Here is a 14,670-nt window from a genome sequence, read left to right on the forward strand (position 1 = left end):
ACTTCTGCTGCTTGGATTATCCGTCCCCAAGGTTATCTCCCTTCTGGTACTGAACCTTTGAGACCTTTAGTGTGTCTCCCAGAGAGTGTCACTGATGGATTGGTGGGGGTCACTTTGTACCTGGCTTCATCTCAGACCACTGGAATGAAGAATCCTGTGTCTTCTCCATGTCTAAGTGGAAGTCCTCAGTATCCTAAAAATTCAGCCGTGAGCTGAAGATGGGGGATGTAGCCTTTTCTGTCTGTTCTGTGAATAAGCATGGAGAGCTGAGCCACCTGCCCAAGCCACTATTTCAGGTTGTTTGTGTGGAAAGACCAAAATAGTCTGTTTAATCTATTTAATAGTTACATCCTTTCTTTATCAGTAAAATAGCCAAACATTCTTCAAAGCAGGCTGTTTGAATTCAAGCCATCAGTTGGCTGGCCATCACTTTGAGATAGGTTGCCTACTGTTTACTTCTCTCCTACCTGCTCAAGTTTGCTTTGGAGAATAGAACCGCTACATCATCACTCCATTTTCTGATAAACCGAAAAATTAGTTCAATAGCATACATTTTTTGTAGGAAGAGGCTTTCCACACCTGATGTACCACTACACACTTTGAAAACATAATTTTTTTTTCTTTTTTTAATCTTTTTTTTGTGGTACATGGGCCTCTCACTGTTGTGGCCTCTCCCGTTGTGGAGCACAGGCTCCAGACGTGCAGGCTCAGTGGCCATGGCTCACGGGCCCAGCCGCTCCGCGGCATGTGGGATCTTCCCGGACCGGGGCACGAACCCGTGTCCCCTGCATCGGCAGGTGGACTCTCAACCACTGCGCCACCAGGGAAGCCCTGAAAACATAATTTTTGGTTGGACCATTTCTAGGACAGGAATGAAGGAATCTCCTTTTGTTGAACTTTGAAGAGATACAGCCTGTGACCTAGAAAATGCTCTGCTGTGGTAAGATGTTGTGACACAGGCTCGACCCGTTGCGTAGATGTGAATCAACAGATGCGTTTAGGGTGGGCGTTCTGTCTGCAAACAGATCTCCTTCCTGACTGACTAAGAATGAGTGTGCTTCACCTAGTGGCCATACTTCTCAAAAACAGTTTTACCTGTTTATCGTAATTTCTCTAAAGTAGACTATATTTAGTCACATTTTATAATATTCAGAAAATCCAAGAGGGTATACAGCAAAAGCCAGTTAATTTTCCTCCCTGGAGGTCACTGCTGTTTTACGTCTTTTAACTTTCACTTCCAGAGATAATAACTTCCAGACATAACCTATACCTGCAGTCTACCACACACACGCTCAACATGCATATGCATACGTACATACATGTGTGCACATAGCATATACCCACACAAGTGCATGGGCACAGGCGCATGGGCACACCTGCACACACGTGGGCACCCCTGTGTCTCCCTCTAACCTGTAACCCACAGCACCCTGCACACGCTCTTCTGCACCTTGCCGTGGGTCAGAACAGAAAGCCCGTGCTCAGCCATCCCTCTGGCCGCAGTGCCTGGGGCCGGCTGGACCACGCTGTGCTTCATAAAGATGAACTAATGTAGACGCAAGCAGCACACGCATCACTGGAGGGGGCCTGGTCTTAGATGACAAGATGGGCACACACACACTTTCATATATTGGAAGGTGCAGCAAATATCATATGTTTTGACTCCCCACTATGTTTTCTGTTAGCTGCCCACCAGCTAACCAGATCAGGCTCAAGCTTGGGCCAGCATCTGTGACTGTGAGAACACAGTTTGTCAATAGGTTAAAAGTGATTTTTAAAAATAATTTTTTATTATACAAATAAACACATTCACTTTAAAAATATAAAACGTCACATATATGGTTAGAGTCACTCTACTTGAAGTTGGTCTGTGTGCTCTCTCTCATGCACTCACCTCTCTCTGTCTCGTGTGCCCACACTCTGTCTCTCACGTGCACATGCTCTCTGTCTCTGTCTCTAAGTAGCAATGACTACTAGGCACCTCATTAAAACTCAGAGCCACTTGTTAAATTGGCTTTGCACAATCAAACCTCACCATTCTTAAGTCTTCCTGGGTCAAAATAAGTTCTGATCAGCTCTTGGGAAAAATTATTTTGTTGCAAAGCCAACAAGAGTCTTCTCTTACTTTATTTGTTTAAATTACAAATGGACACGATGCCAACACTAAAAGGCACCCCATAGAAATAGCTTGGTGTTCGTAGGTGACAAATCCTAATATTTATGTAGCCTTTGGAATCTGGAGGCAGTAAAACAAAAGTGCCACTTCAAACAGGTTTTTGCATTTCACTCTTGCCTGGCATGAGCATGCAGGCGCCCTGTCTTCCCAGGTGTCTTCCCAGGCTTGGTGAGGCCAGCCTGTGGGCCCTGGCAGTCTTGTCTGAGCCCCCATGTGCAGGCAGCTCCTTCCACCCAGGCTGGGTTTGATGGCCAATCTGGGCTGACCTTGGGTGAGACTGGCCTCTTGGGGGGCTGCCTTGGGCCGTGGAATCTCTGGGTCCCGCTTTTATGGCCTCTCTGTGGGGCAGGCACCTCGTCCGCCCCATTTTCCAACCACGTTACACCTGGGCCTGTGAAGTGAGGGGCTAGATTTGGACCCAGGTCTTCCTACTGCAGGCTCTTTGCTGTGGTGAGTGGAGGTGGTCAGGGTCCTGAGACCTCCCTCCCCCACTATAAAACTCAGGTGGTAATTTTTTCCTCTGCATGACTGTAGCTTTTCCTAACTTGGACATTCCATCTGGTGGTGCCTTTGAAGAGCTGAAAGTGCCCACTTTCAAGGCCAGGTCAGGTGCCAGATGAGGTCCCTATCTGTAAGCCGGTGGAAGTCGTCCTGCCTACAGAGGATGGTGCAAGGTACCCACCTGGGATCCCTGGTGGCCCATGGTGAGCACCAACAGATGTCAGGCAGTGTGTGGGCAGGCTGCCAGGGCCATTTCTGGGTGGTACAGTTACAGCCCCCTGTACCGTTCTTTAGTTGACTTTTTTAAATGACACACATTTATTATGTATGTGATCTGGAAATGTAACCAAGTCTTTGTTTTACAGAAGAAAACACAAGGACAAGCTGTCCCACGTTTGCGTTCCCTGAGACTTGCTGGAGTGCTGTGGGGTGATGTTTGGGGGTACCCGTTTTGAGCTGTGCTTTTGTGCTCCTTCCCCAGCGGACAGCACGTTTGACAGTGGCCAGGGCTCCACGGTGTATTCGGACTCGCAGAGCAGCCAGCAGAGCGTTGTGCTGGGCTCGCTGGCAGATGGAGTGCAGCCCCCCGCCCAGTGTGTGTGCAGCCCCTCTGTGAGCGTGAGTGATGGGCCTGTCCTGCCACATAGCCTGCCCTCACTGGGGGCCTACCAGCAGCCTGCCGTGGTGAGTCAGCCCACCCCTTCTGGCCAGAGTTCCTGTCCACATGGACTAGAGTCTGTGATGGTCCATCCAGTCGGTGCTGGCCTGTTGTCAGTTCCCAGCCATGCAAAAGCAGGCCCGTGGGAGGTCCATCCTTGCCAGTAACTGCAGGGCTGCAGGCTGGAGCAGCCTATGGTGTACCCTGAAAGACCTGCCAGATGAGAAAATACTGGAAACAGAGCCCAGTGACACCCAGTGCTTGCAAAGCTGTGATAAACCTGGCAAGGTCCCGCCCTGTGACTGACGCTGGGCCTGAAAATTTACTTCTGACTGTTGCAGAGGTGACAGAAAAGCATCATTTATAGTAATGAAACCTTTGATTTTGTCTCAGTGTCTAGTTTCACTGAGGGAGTGTTACGTATCTCCTGGCATTTCTCCACCACATATTATGCAGCCATTAAAAGTTTAGAGGTATGGAAACGATCAAATCACGGGAAGCGTTTTCAGTGATGTTTGAGAAGTAGGATTGAAAGGGCCTCATGCTTATTTATGCCTGTGGAGTAATTTGTTAGATGAGATGGAAATTGCTAGATGAGGGGATCACATTTAGCATTTGGTTTTTTATTTTGATTTTTTTTTTTTTTTTTTTTTTTTTTTTTTTTTTTTTGCGGTACGCGGGACTCTCACTGTTGTGGCCTCTTCCGTTGCGGAGCACAGGCTCCGGATACGCAGGCTCAGCAGCCATGGCTCACGGGCCTAGCTGCTCCGCGGCATGTGGGATCTTCCCGCACCGGGGCACGACCCCGTGTCCCCTGCATCGGCAGGCGGACTCTCAACCACTGCGCCACCAGGGAAGCCCTATTTTGATTTTTTTTAATGTTAAAGAAAGCAAAACAGTTGCTTGCTTCCCAGTCCCAAATGGTCAGTCCCAGGGAAGTTGCCCTTGAGCCAGGCTGTGGAGAGGGGTCCAGAGAGAGATTTAGATGCCCCTCAGGCCCAGAAGTAGTCAGGGCCAGCGCCCCTGCCCGAAGAGCATCTCCTGCCTCGCGTTACAGTGGCTCCCAACACACTCTCACGTGTGCTTTCAATCACGCACTCTCACACTGTGGCTGCCTTTTGGGGCTGCTGAGTGCCGGGCCCCAGCCTTTCTGGACACCTCTGTCTCTCTTCCCTCCCCTCCTGACTGCTCAGGCTCAGAAAGTCCCTTTGGAAAAGCAGTCGAAGCATTTGCCTCTGCTGACTGGAGCCCAGTATTCATTTGCAGTTTGCACTTGCAGTTTGCCTCGTTTCACAAAATTAAGTGAAATATGATTTTAGAGCAGGAAGAGTTCATTTATGAGAAGGCCACCTGCTTCTCAGAGCAGTGGTTCTTGGCTTTAGGTCACCCATGCTAGGGCTGAGCCAGAACCTTCCACCGGCCCTCATCCCCTCTAGGGCAGGGTCATACTTTCCCTGGCCACACAGTGTGCTCTCCACCCAGGTCCCTGCAGCACTGACCCTGTCCTAGTTTTGGCCCACAGGCCGGGATGCCTGTGCACAGGTAGGTCGAGGGCCTGGCCAGGATGCACCCAAAATTGGCTGGAGTGTTCTCTCCCATCTTTTTGCCTATTTATGCAAAAGCACCTTGGACAGAAGGGGTCCCCAGGGTGCGCTGAGGGCTCCTGGGGAGGGTTGCCATGGTGATTTGCCCCTGGGACCCACGGAAGAAGTGGCACAGATGGTGGAGTCAGGAGTACAAGCCGCTCCTCTTGAGGCCTCCAGGCTGCCTGAGCTCCTGACTCCGGCTGGGCTAGGGATTGCGGCTCTAGGAACATGTGCACAGGTGACTCATTCCGCCCTGTGGCTTCAGCTGAATGCAAAGGAGAGGTTCCATTCTACCCCATGCTGCTTTTCATAAAGCGTTTACTGCCGAAGGTGAAGTGAGTGATAATGGTTTTGGAAATTATGGTCACGTGTTTCATCCAGAAAACAAGTGAGAGAACTTTCTGATGTCCATGTGCTCTCAGCTTCAGAAGTCATCTCTGGGTTTTTTTCCATAGCTCTCACCTGCTTCTCGCATCCACAGTATTTTGAAGTAAATCCTAGACAGAAAGATGTTTTGCCCCAAGATATTTCAGTCTATATCTCTTCAGGATCAAGACTCTGAAAACAAAACCCAGTACCATTATTGCACCTAAAAGTGAACAAGTTAGCAGCTGTTCTTAATAGCATCAAACATCCCATACTCAGATTTCTGACTCTTTCCTAGTCCATGTCTATGCTGTGCTTGGCAGTGAGGGCTCACGTCTGTGGCCTTGTTGCTTTCCTGATGGGTGAATCATGGGAGACTCGCAGCTCTTCAGGGCACCCCTCTCTCCAGCTCTGTCCCACGTTTTATTCCCACGTTTCCGTATTCTGTTTGTGAATATATCCACACGTACCCATTTTATATAGTCCTATAAACAAGACACGTATGCCTTTTTATCTTTCCCTCATTTAATGTCCTAACAAGCGTCTTCCAAGGTTCCACAAATCTCTTTTAATGATCTTTTCTCACAGCATGATATTCTGTGGAGCTGAAGTTCTAGGACATTCCCTGGTTGGGAGGTATGGCCGTTCTTGGTTTAGGGACCTCCACACCCTGCTTCTGCTGCGTCATGTTCCTAGGAAAGTGTCCCTGGCAGGACGGCAGGCACGGGGCGTGAGAGATGGGTCTCTGAAGACGGTGAGTGTGTGCTTGGCAGGGCTCCTTAGGACAGCTCCTGAGTGTGGCTCTGGGTGCTTTTTGCAGCCTGGCCTGTCGGGGGCCTCCATCCCGCCCCCCGCCCGCCCTCTGCTCCCACAGCAGCCTTTCCCAGAGCCGGCCATGAGCTTCGCCCCTGGGCTGCCGCCGCCCAGTGCCCCTGTGCCGACGGGCCCAGTTCAGCCCACACCCCCCGCCCACCAGGTGAGTGCCAGCTGCCCCTCTTTATGGGTACCATGGGTGTCTTGGTCTCCCCAGGCCCTGCCCGTCTGTATTGGCTGGCCTGAGCCCAGTGTCTGTGAGCCTCCTGGCAGGTCCAGGCCCCCTATACGCCTTCTCTGCAGTTCCCCAGGGCCCAGGGTGTAGATGGGAGTGGGGGTGGGTCTCTGGTGTCTGTGGAGTTCAGGGTTCCGCAGCACTCAGAAGGCCCCCATTGCACACAGTGGTCCTCCCAGATCTGTGTGTCCCGGGCTCCAGCCTGGATGTTTGAACATGTGTGTGGGTATGCGTATGTGTGCATGTGTGTGAGTTGATTTTTTCTGTTGTGTCTAAGTACATAGGTGTATCTCAGGAGGGCACTGGTCTAAGAGAAGCCCCTCTCTCTTTCTAGCCTCCTCACGTGACCCAGCCGGTACCCCTGCCACAGGTCCTGGCCCCACAGCCTGTGGGCCCTCTCCAGCCGGTGCCCCCCAACCTGCCTCCATACCTGGCTCCAACCTCCCAGGTGGTGGCCCCTGCTCAGCTGAAGCCCCTCCAGATGCCTCCGGCGCCCCTGCAGCCACTTGCTCAAGTCCCTCCACAGGTACCTCTCTGTCCCCTGCCCGACAGCCTCACCTTCTCACCCAGTCTGGTTGGCTGTTCCTTGTCCTCAGGGCACACGGGTCCCTCAAGAGAGAAACACTCCCTGATGCCAGGGTGGCTGGGCTGCTCCTGTGCTCTCCTCATATGAGGGTGCCCCAGATGCATCTAGGATGGGGAAAGGTTTAGTCCAGAGTCAGACCAGAGAAGCCAGGATGGGGCTATGAGCACATAGCTATAGTCACTGTCCTCCACGGAGCTACTCGAGGCTGTGCTGACCATGGATTCTTGGGAGTCCAGGGGACAGCTGAGCAGCTTGCCAACTACAAAGAAGACTTGACTGTAGAAGTGACTTCTGATGCCCGTCTTCGGGGGAGCATCACGTGACCAGTATCACTTGGTAGCACGTGGTTGATGCTTGGGTGCTGTTACTCAGGCTAATGCTGTCAGCGGTCATGCATGTTTCCCGTGAACCTTGATCACGGGACGGCTTTCATTTCATGGATCCCATTACAGTGTGTTGGCAGAGCTAGGATGGGAAGTGCTGCTTCATGGGGGAGGATGTGAGCGTTCCTGCGGTTTATAGGCACCACCCAGAAGGTTCTTTCATGTCAGCAGTTGCCTGTCACCAGCCTTGTCCTCGTTACTCCTGCATTGGAGTCACTTTCAGCATCTAGTTAACCCACCACCTTGCTCCCGGTGTTCGGGCATTTAGTTGCTTTTCAAATACACAGAGGTCAATTTGCATATTTTCGCTGTCTTATAATTACACAAAGGCACATATTATGCAATGCTCATGTGCCCGCAACAGGAAAAGCTTTATTTTAGAGAGAACTGTCAGAGAATCTGCTGAAATGTTTGAAGTGCTAAATCCACGAGATGTCTCCAGGCTGGAAGAGCAGACACTGAAGGTTCCAGAGCTCTGCTGTTGTGAGATGCTGCTCTCTCCCAGGATGCATGGCACAGGGGCATTCGGCCAGCAAGGAGGGGCTGGAAGATACGCTTTTCTTGAGATAACCTGTTGAAGAATTTGGTCTCAGTGTGAATTTATACAGATTGGAGGGAATCAGGCAAAGTAATTTCAGAGGTTTGGGGCCAGTCTGGTAGCTCTGGCAGTCCTGGTCTTTCTGAATGAGAACATGCCAAAGCTGTGAATCTGAGGGTCACTGTTATAACCCCTGATGTCCTTGCAGTCACCTAGCAGTAGCCTCAGAGTGGCCCAGCCTGAGCCCCGTTGAGGTGGTGCTGAGGGCGGGGCTGTCTTGAAGGTCATGTCTACACCCCACACCCTTCTGCGGCCTCCTGCCTTTCCTTCTGTTTGATGGTGTTATACGCCTGGTTCCATTTAAATTGGCTTTGTTTTTGTTCCCTTCCGTAGAAGCTACACAAAAGTGTGTTAGGGGCAGAAACTGTGCGTGATGTGGACCCTCTCACCCAGTGCAGATGTGCTGCAGGCACGGCCAAGTCTTGGTAGGGCTGATATGCTTGTTCTCTTTCAGATGCCTCCACTTCCTGTTGTCCCCCCCATCGCTCCACTGGCCACAGTCGACAGCCTCCCTGCAGCCCTTCCTGACCTGCCAGCCACCAGTGGGCCTGCCGTGCCTCCCCCCTCTCAGTATTTCTCTCCGGCTGTCATCTTGCCAAGCCTCCCACTCAGTGCCACCACTGCTCCCCTGCCCACGTCACCGGCCTTGCCTCTGCAGACAGTCAAGCCACCCCACCCTGCTGGGGCACCCCTGGCCATGCCGTGCCAGACCATCATGCCAAATGTGGCGGCCACTGCTACTGGCACCCCTCAGCTGGCTGTGGCTCCGCAGGGTGTGGCCGCCCTGCCCATTCACCCCACCGTGGCCCAGCTCCCTGCCCAGCCCGTGTACCCGGCGGCCTTTCCGCAGATGGTGCCCAGTGACGCCCCGCCTTCTCCCATCCATGCAGCGCAGACTGTGCGGGCTGCCCCTCCCCACCCGGCACCCCCCATGCTGCCACAACCCCACAAGCCAAGTGTTGCCCGCCTTGCCGAGCAGCCTGCTCCGGCCGCCAGTGCTGGAAGTCAGGTAACCCACCTGCTGGCCAGGGCCCCCCCTCTAGGCACTGGGAGACCGCTTAGCACACGAGGGGGTCATGGACCTCTGCTGCTTCTCAGCACCTTGACCCCGGCAGCAGAGTGGGAGTGGACAAGCAGGCAGCTCGGTCCCATGGCTGCAGCGTCTCACCCAGCATGGGGGGTGTCTGCTGCCCCCTCTCGCTTCCCAGCACGTGTTAGGAGCCTTGGGGATCGGGGTGGCTAGAAGCTCCACTCTTGGTTCCTTCCCAAGTGTCAGTAGCAGCTGCTTGTGGTGGGGGGCTCCTGGCCCCTGGCCACTGGGCATTGTGGCACCTGCCTTCACCTGGATAGGGTTGGCGGTCTTGGGGCAGCCGTGTCAGCGGCTTCATGGGCGCTGGAGAGGCTCACACTGCCTGCCTTGTTGCCTGTCAAAGTAAAGTAGGCGGGTAACCCCCATCTCAGCAACTGGGAAATGAGGCAGATGGGGTTCTGATGGGGTCTGTTGGTTGTGGACTGGGCAGTGCTGGGTGTACATGGGTTACTGGTTCCAAGGCAGTCATGGCAGACAAGGATGATGTCTCAGAATCAGGTGGGGACCATGGGCAGCTTGTTGGGCTGACAGTGAAGGGATACAGGGACACGTACCCTGCTGGCTCGGTGGACCTCCCCGTGGCTCCACATACCTGCGCAGCCCATGCGTGTTTTGGAGCTCCATATCCACCCTCATATGAGGAGAGGAGCTGGCGTGGGGCTCTCACCTTGGGGAGGCTCTCACCTGGGCATCCCCCCACCTAGGGAGCCTCTTACTTGGGAGCCCTCCCACCTCAGGGCCTCTCACCTGGACGCCCTCCCACCTGGCCACCCTCCCACCTGGCCCCACCCTGGCTCTAAGCCTCAACAGCTTTGTGCCTGTTGGGCGTGTCCTTTGCCGTTTGAGCTCAGGCTCCTGCCCTTTTGATTTTGTCATGAAGATTCATCCTGAAAGTGTGCTAAGGGGCCAGGTGTCCCCCTAGCTCATTTTGTACTGAATCCATTCTAGAGTTAGGCACTATGTCGTAAGTATGCACAGATTCTCCTGGATGTTTCTCCCTGATTTCTAGAAGGGATTTGTACTCGGAGAAGGAAGGGATGATTTTCATTGACCAATAGGCTGGTGTTTGTTTGAAAACCAGTGTGAGGAGGTGCATCAGTCCAGTGCCTTGACTGAGCAGGCACCTCCCTGGTCTGTTAACTTGGAGTAACACTGACTCATGTCAGGGCCATTTGGGGAAAGCCAAGGGCCGAGTGGAGGCCTGGGGGTCTGTGGTGTCATTGCTGGGCCTGTGCCTTACGCCACGTGCTGGCCTGGCACACTGTTGGCACTGGGTTGTTGGCTCGGCCAGTGGCTGGAGAAGGTGCTGGGTGCTTAGAGGTCACTGGCCAGGCCTGGTGGCCTCTCTGTGGTCCGGCTGGCAGAGGGTCTGGAGTTTACTGATGAGCTTGTCTGGCCGCCCAGAGGCTTACCTGTGCTGAGGGAGGAGACTCCCCTGAATGCACCAGCTGGGGTGTCTTTCCAGGAGAGAGGGCTCCTCGGCTAGGCTGTGGCTTTCGCATCTTACCTCCCATACCACGTGTCTTATTGGTCTCATACCAGCAGGCCCAGTGGCGGGTCATTCCCATTCCCAACCTCAACCCCGAACTGGAGCCCTTTCAGGCCGGGGCTTCTGCCTGTCTTAGCCTTCCCCCATGAGAGCTTTTCAAGAGGGAACAGTAGGGAATCTGGTCCAGCTCCTGAGTCACCCCGTGGAAGGCCTAGGTCCACAGTCCCTCTTGCCATGGCTGGGATTGGAATGCAGGTTTTTGTTTGTTTGTTTGTTTGTTTTTTGCGGTACACGGGCCTCTCACTGTTGTGGCCTCTCCCGTTGCGGAGCACAGGCTCCGGACGCGCAGGCTCAGCGGCCATGGCTCACGGGCCCAGCCGCTCCACGGCATGTGGGATCTTCCCGGACCGGGGCACGAACCCGTGTCCCCTGCATCGGCAGGTGGACTCTCAACCACTGCGCCACCAGGGAAGCCCCAGAATGCAGGTTTTGACCTGACAGGTGTCTTGGATGGAGTAGCGTGGTGGCCTGGCCCTGTAGGATGGTGGCAGGGAGCCCAGATAGGTGCTAAGTGTATGCCATACTTAACAGCTTCTCAGCCTGACTCAGCTAGAAGTTCAGAGATGAAGTGCAGTTTTAGGTTCGATTTTATACAGATGGGGACGCGAGAGTGTCTGTTCTTATTTGTTTCATTAAATCTGCATACAAACATTCCTGGATTTGTCTGTGGGGTGTGGGTGGATGGAGAGGGATGTCTGCATTTCCTGCTCACCTGCCTGGATGGTGGAAGTGCCTGCTTTGGTCCAGGACCCTCAGGAAATGCAATGGCCCGCACCCCAATTGGCATCCCTGTCCTCTGTCCCCAGATCCTGCTTGGCCACCCGCCTCCATATGCCGTGGACGTCACCACCCAGGTGCCCACAGTGCCCGCGCCTGCTGCCGTTCTCTCCCCACCTCTGCCGGAAGTGCTGCCGCCTCCTGCCCCCGAGCTCCTGCCTCAGCTCCCCGGCTCCCTGGCCCCCACAGTGATGGCGGCTGCTCAGAGCTTGCCTGTCCAGACCACTGCGCTACCGCCACCTGCTAACCTGCCACTGCCCAGCGGGCCTGGGGTCACTGGTCCCTGCCCAGCCGTTCAGCTGACAGTGGAGCTGGCCCCGGAGGTGTGTGGCCCTCCCCTTGGGGCTCAGCCCCCATTCCGTCACCCTGATCCCAGCACCACGGCAGCCCTCCTGTGCCGTGACCTTGGGTCTCAGCCCTAGAAGTCGGGGATGCCCTTGGGAAGGTGGAAGCATGTGCTCAGGGACACCATGGGTGGTGTTCTTATCTTCCTCTGCTGTCCCTGGATGTCACCCTTTCTTTAATCACACATCCAGCTGGAGACCGTGATTTTTACACATGGATTCAGAGTGCATTTCTTTGGAGGCGATGGGAAGGCCTGTGACAATTCTGCCTGGGCCATGTGCTCCCTCATGGGGATGATCAAAGTGGGTTAGCGTGTTTGGAAAGGGGGTGGCCCCAGCTTTTAGAAATCTGCTTGGCTCCAAGCGTTAACGTAAAACCCCTCACTCCTGCCACCCTGCGTGGTTTGCTTGCTGCAGTCAGAAGGAAGCGGGTGGCGGGCTGGGCCGTGGAGGTGGGGAGACCGCAGACTGATGCGGCTGCGTCACGGGGGAATGGATGTGACCTGTCCTCCTTTCCATGGTTTTATTTCAGGAGCAGGCCTCGCAGGACAAGCAGCCAAGCCTCCCCCAGAGCTGTGAGAGGTAATGACACACTTTGCCCTCACGTGTCAGGGCTTCTAACAATGTCGCTCATTTCCAAGTCTGACGTGGTGGAACTTCAGGTAGCTCCTCTGGGGTCTTTGTCAGTGCTTGTTGAAATTTGGTAGTCAGATACTCCCAGTTGTGTTCTGGGTCCTCGTGCTGGTCTGCAATGCTGAGGACCTTCTAGAAGGGAGAGGCTGCAGACAGAGAGTCAGCAGGTCTGGGGACCGTGGGGAGGCCTGGAGGGCAGGGCAGAGTCCAGCCCACATCCTGGGTCTCCCAGCACCTCAGGCACGGAGAATGTTGCATTTGGGGAGGGAACTGGTTATAGGAAGTGACCATGTGTCCCACCCTTCTGGTAATGCCAGCACCAAACTTGGTGTTCCGCAAACTCTCCTCAAATCCTACAACAGCTCCATCTGGTTGGCGTGTTCCCCTTGCTGTTGAACAGATGGGGTAACCGAGGCACGGGGGAGGATTGTGTGTGTGTGTCTTAATCCTGACATTTACTGTAAGCCGAATAAGCCTGATTCACAGGCCAGGAGCTGAGAGGACCTAGGTCCTGGGTCAGAAAGGCCATGTGTTCTCTACGACTCCAACACTGCCTAGGACAGATGTTACAGGGGGAGAAGGGGCAGCGGGTCAGGGATCTCTCTCCTGGGCATGGCCAGCTTTAGACTCTCTAGGTTTTGCAGGTGAGCACACCCAGACAGTAAAGCTTCTGGCTGTTTGCCGAAAAGCCAAGTTTCCGACGTGAGGCAGGTTTGCAGGCCCTTCCCTTGGGTACTGTAACATTCTTGGTTTTTGCGTAGCTACGGAGGTTCTGACGTCACTTCTGGAAGAGAGATGAGTGACAGCTGTGAAGGTGCATTTGGTGGGGGGAAGCTGGAAGGCAAGGTCGCTCGGAAACATCACCGCAGGTCCACGCGTGCACGCTCCCGCCAGGAGAGAGCCAGCCGGCCCCGGCTGACCATCCTGAATGTGAGTAGCCAGGCAGAACGGGCCGGCAAGACAGGGCTGGCTAGGCACGGTCTCCTCCCTGGTCTCACTGCATGAGTGTCCCGTAGGTGTCCAAGACGGGGGACAAGATGGTGGAGTGCCAGCTGGAGACGCACAACCACAAGATGGTGACGTTCAAGTTCGACCTGGATGGGGATGCACCTGACGAGATTGCTACCTACATGGTGAGGCTAGGTGTCCTGCCTGGTCAGATGAGTCAGTGGCCCTTCCCCTGGGACTGTGAGGCTGTCTCCCTGTGTCCTTTGGGCGCATGCCTGCCAACCCCACTGAGGAGAATATTGCCTGTCCTCCTGCCTCTGCAGGTGGCTGCCTCTTGTGGGCAGCACTGGCCCATCACCTGGAGGGCCTGCTTCTCAAGCTGTGGCTTCTCTTGCTGAACCGTGCAGCCCTGATGTTGGGAACTGGGCTCCCTGGCTGTGTCTCCCCTCTTGGGCTTAGTCCAGAGTAGAAGTCAAGCAAATCAACCAGTGAAGACCCAGTGTGGCCAGTGGCCTGAGGCACATCTCCACCAGCAGGGTTGCATGTGCTGTTGCAGGTAGAGCACGACTTCATCTTGCAGGCTGAGCGGGAGACATTCATTGAGCAGATGAAGGACATCATGGACAAGGCAGAGGACATGCTCAGTGAGGACACGGATGTGGAGCGTGGCTCTGACCCTGGGGTGAGCCCGCCGCACCTCAGCACCTGTGGCCTGGGTTCTGGGGAGGTAAGTCCCGGGTAAGAGGTCCCAGGAGGGTCTGGGCCTGCTTATCCCCCATCTCCAGGCTCTGTGAGTACAACACTATGATGTCGTCTGCTGGAGGAGCCTGTAGGCCATGCAGTGTTGGGTGAGGTGGCTGGGAGGGTGGGCGCCTTCAGTTCAGTTAGAAATGTCCGAGCTCCTGAGGCCCCTCAGATGATTTGAGGCAGTGCTGTGCTCTGAAGGAAGTTCTTGTTCCACGCAGTCTGCTGAGTTCTGATCCTTTACCTCCTTCAGGAGAGTCGCCAACCCCAAGCGAATGCCCCGGTGTATCAGCAAAATGGTATGTCTCCTTTCAAGGCTACACCTGCCAATCAAACATGCATTTGGAGGAGGCATATCTGTCATTGTCCCTTCTCTGCCTTCTAGCAGGCATTTGATAAGAGCCCCACAATGAGCATATTGTAAGGGGTTTTGGCCACCACACGGCGGGTTGCTGGAGTGTGTGGTGAGCGTGCCCCCATCTGGGGACAGCTGCCCTGTCTGAGAAGCCATATCTGGCCTGGGTTGGGATGGAGCATTGTGTGGACTCACTGCTGTCTGCTGGTCCCCCAGCCAGCATTACCCCTTCAGTGATGCACCACAGGTGTCCTGGGACATAAGCCTGTGCTGGGGGGACTTGTGAGAGCCTCTGCTAGTGAGGAACCCCTGAGTGGGTTGCAAATCC

At 54.5% G+C, this 14,670-nt stretch overlaps 1 protein-coding gene across 7 annotated transcripts in view; it reads left to right on the forward strand.

The window, feature by feature from the left end:
* Window positions 1-14,670, forward strand: part of WNK2 (WNK lysine deficient protein kinase 2) — a 158,831-nt gene that overhangs the window by 57,292 nt on the left and 86,869 nt on the right. For 5 of the 7 annotated variants that reach the window (XM_082614017.1, XM_082614011.1, XM_082614014.1 and 2 more), the window contains exons 9-18: window positions 3,159-3,361; window positions 6,108-6,263; window positions 6,670-6,861; window positions 8,357-8,911; window positions 11,348-11,641; window positions 12,195-12,244; window positions 13,057-13,225; window positions 13,312-13,428; window positions 13,800-13,970; window positions 14,241-14,286. In XM_082614017.1, coding sequence (XP_082470143.1) covers window positions 3,159-3,361; window positions 6,108-6,263; window positions 6,670-6,861; window positions 8,357-8,911; window positions 11,348-11,641; window positions 12,195-12,244; window positions 13,057-13,225; window positions 13,312-13,428; window positions 13,800-13,970; window positions 14,241-14,286 — 1,953 coding nt within the window. The remainder of the gene's footprint in view (window positions 1-3,158; window positions 3,362-6,107; window positions 6,264-6,669; window positions 6,862-8,356; window positions 8,912-11,347; window positions 11,642-12,194; window positions 12,245-13,056; window positions 13,226-13,311; window positions 13,429-13,799; window positions 13,971-14,240; window positions 14,287-14,670) is intronic. The other 2 variants (XM_082614013.1, XM_082614016.1) reach the window with 2 other exon arrangements.

Source organism: Mesoplodon mirus, assembly GCF_964341445.2.
Source record: "Mesoplodon mirus genome assembly, chromosome: 1".
Classification (NCBI taxonomy): domain Eukaryota; kingdom Metazoa; phylum Chordata; class Mammalia; order Artiodactyla; family Ziphiidae; genus Mesoplodon; species Mesoplodon mirus.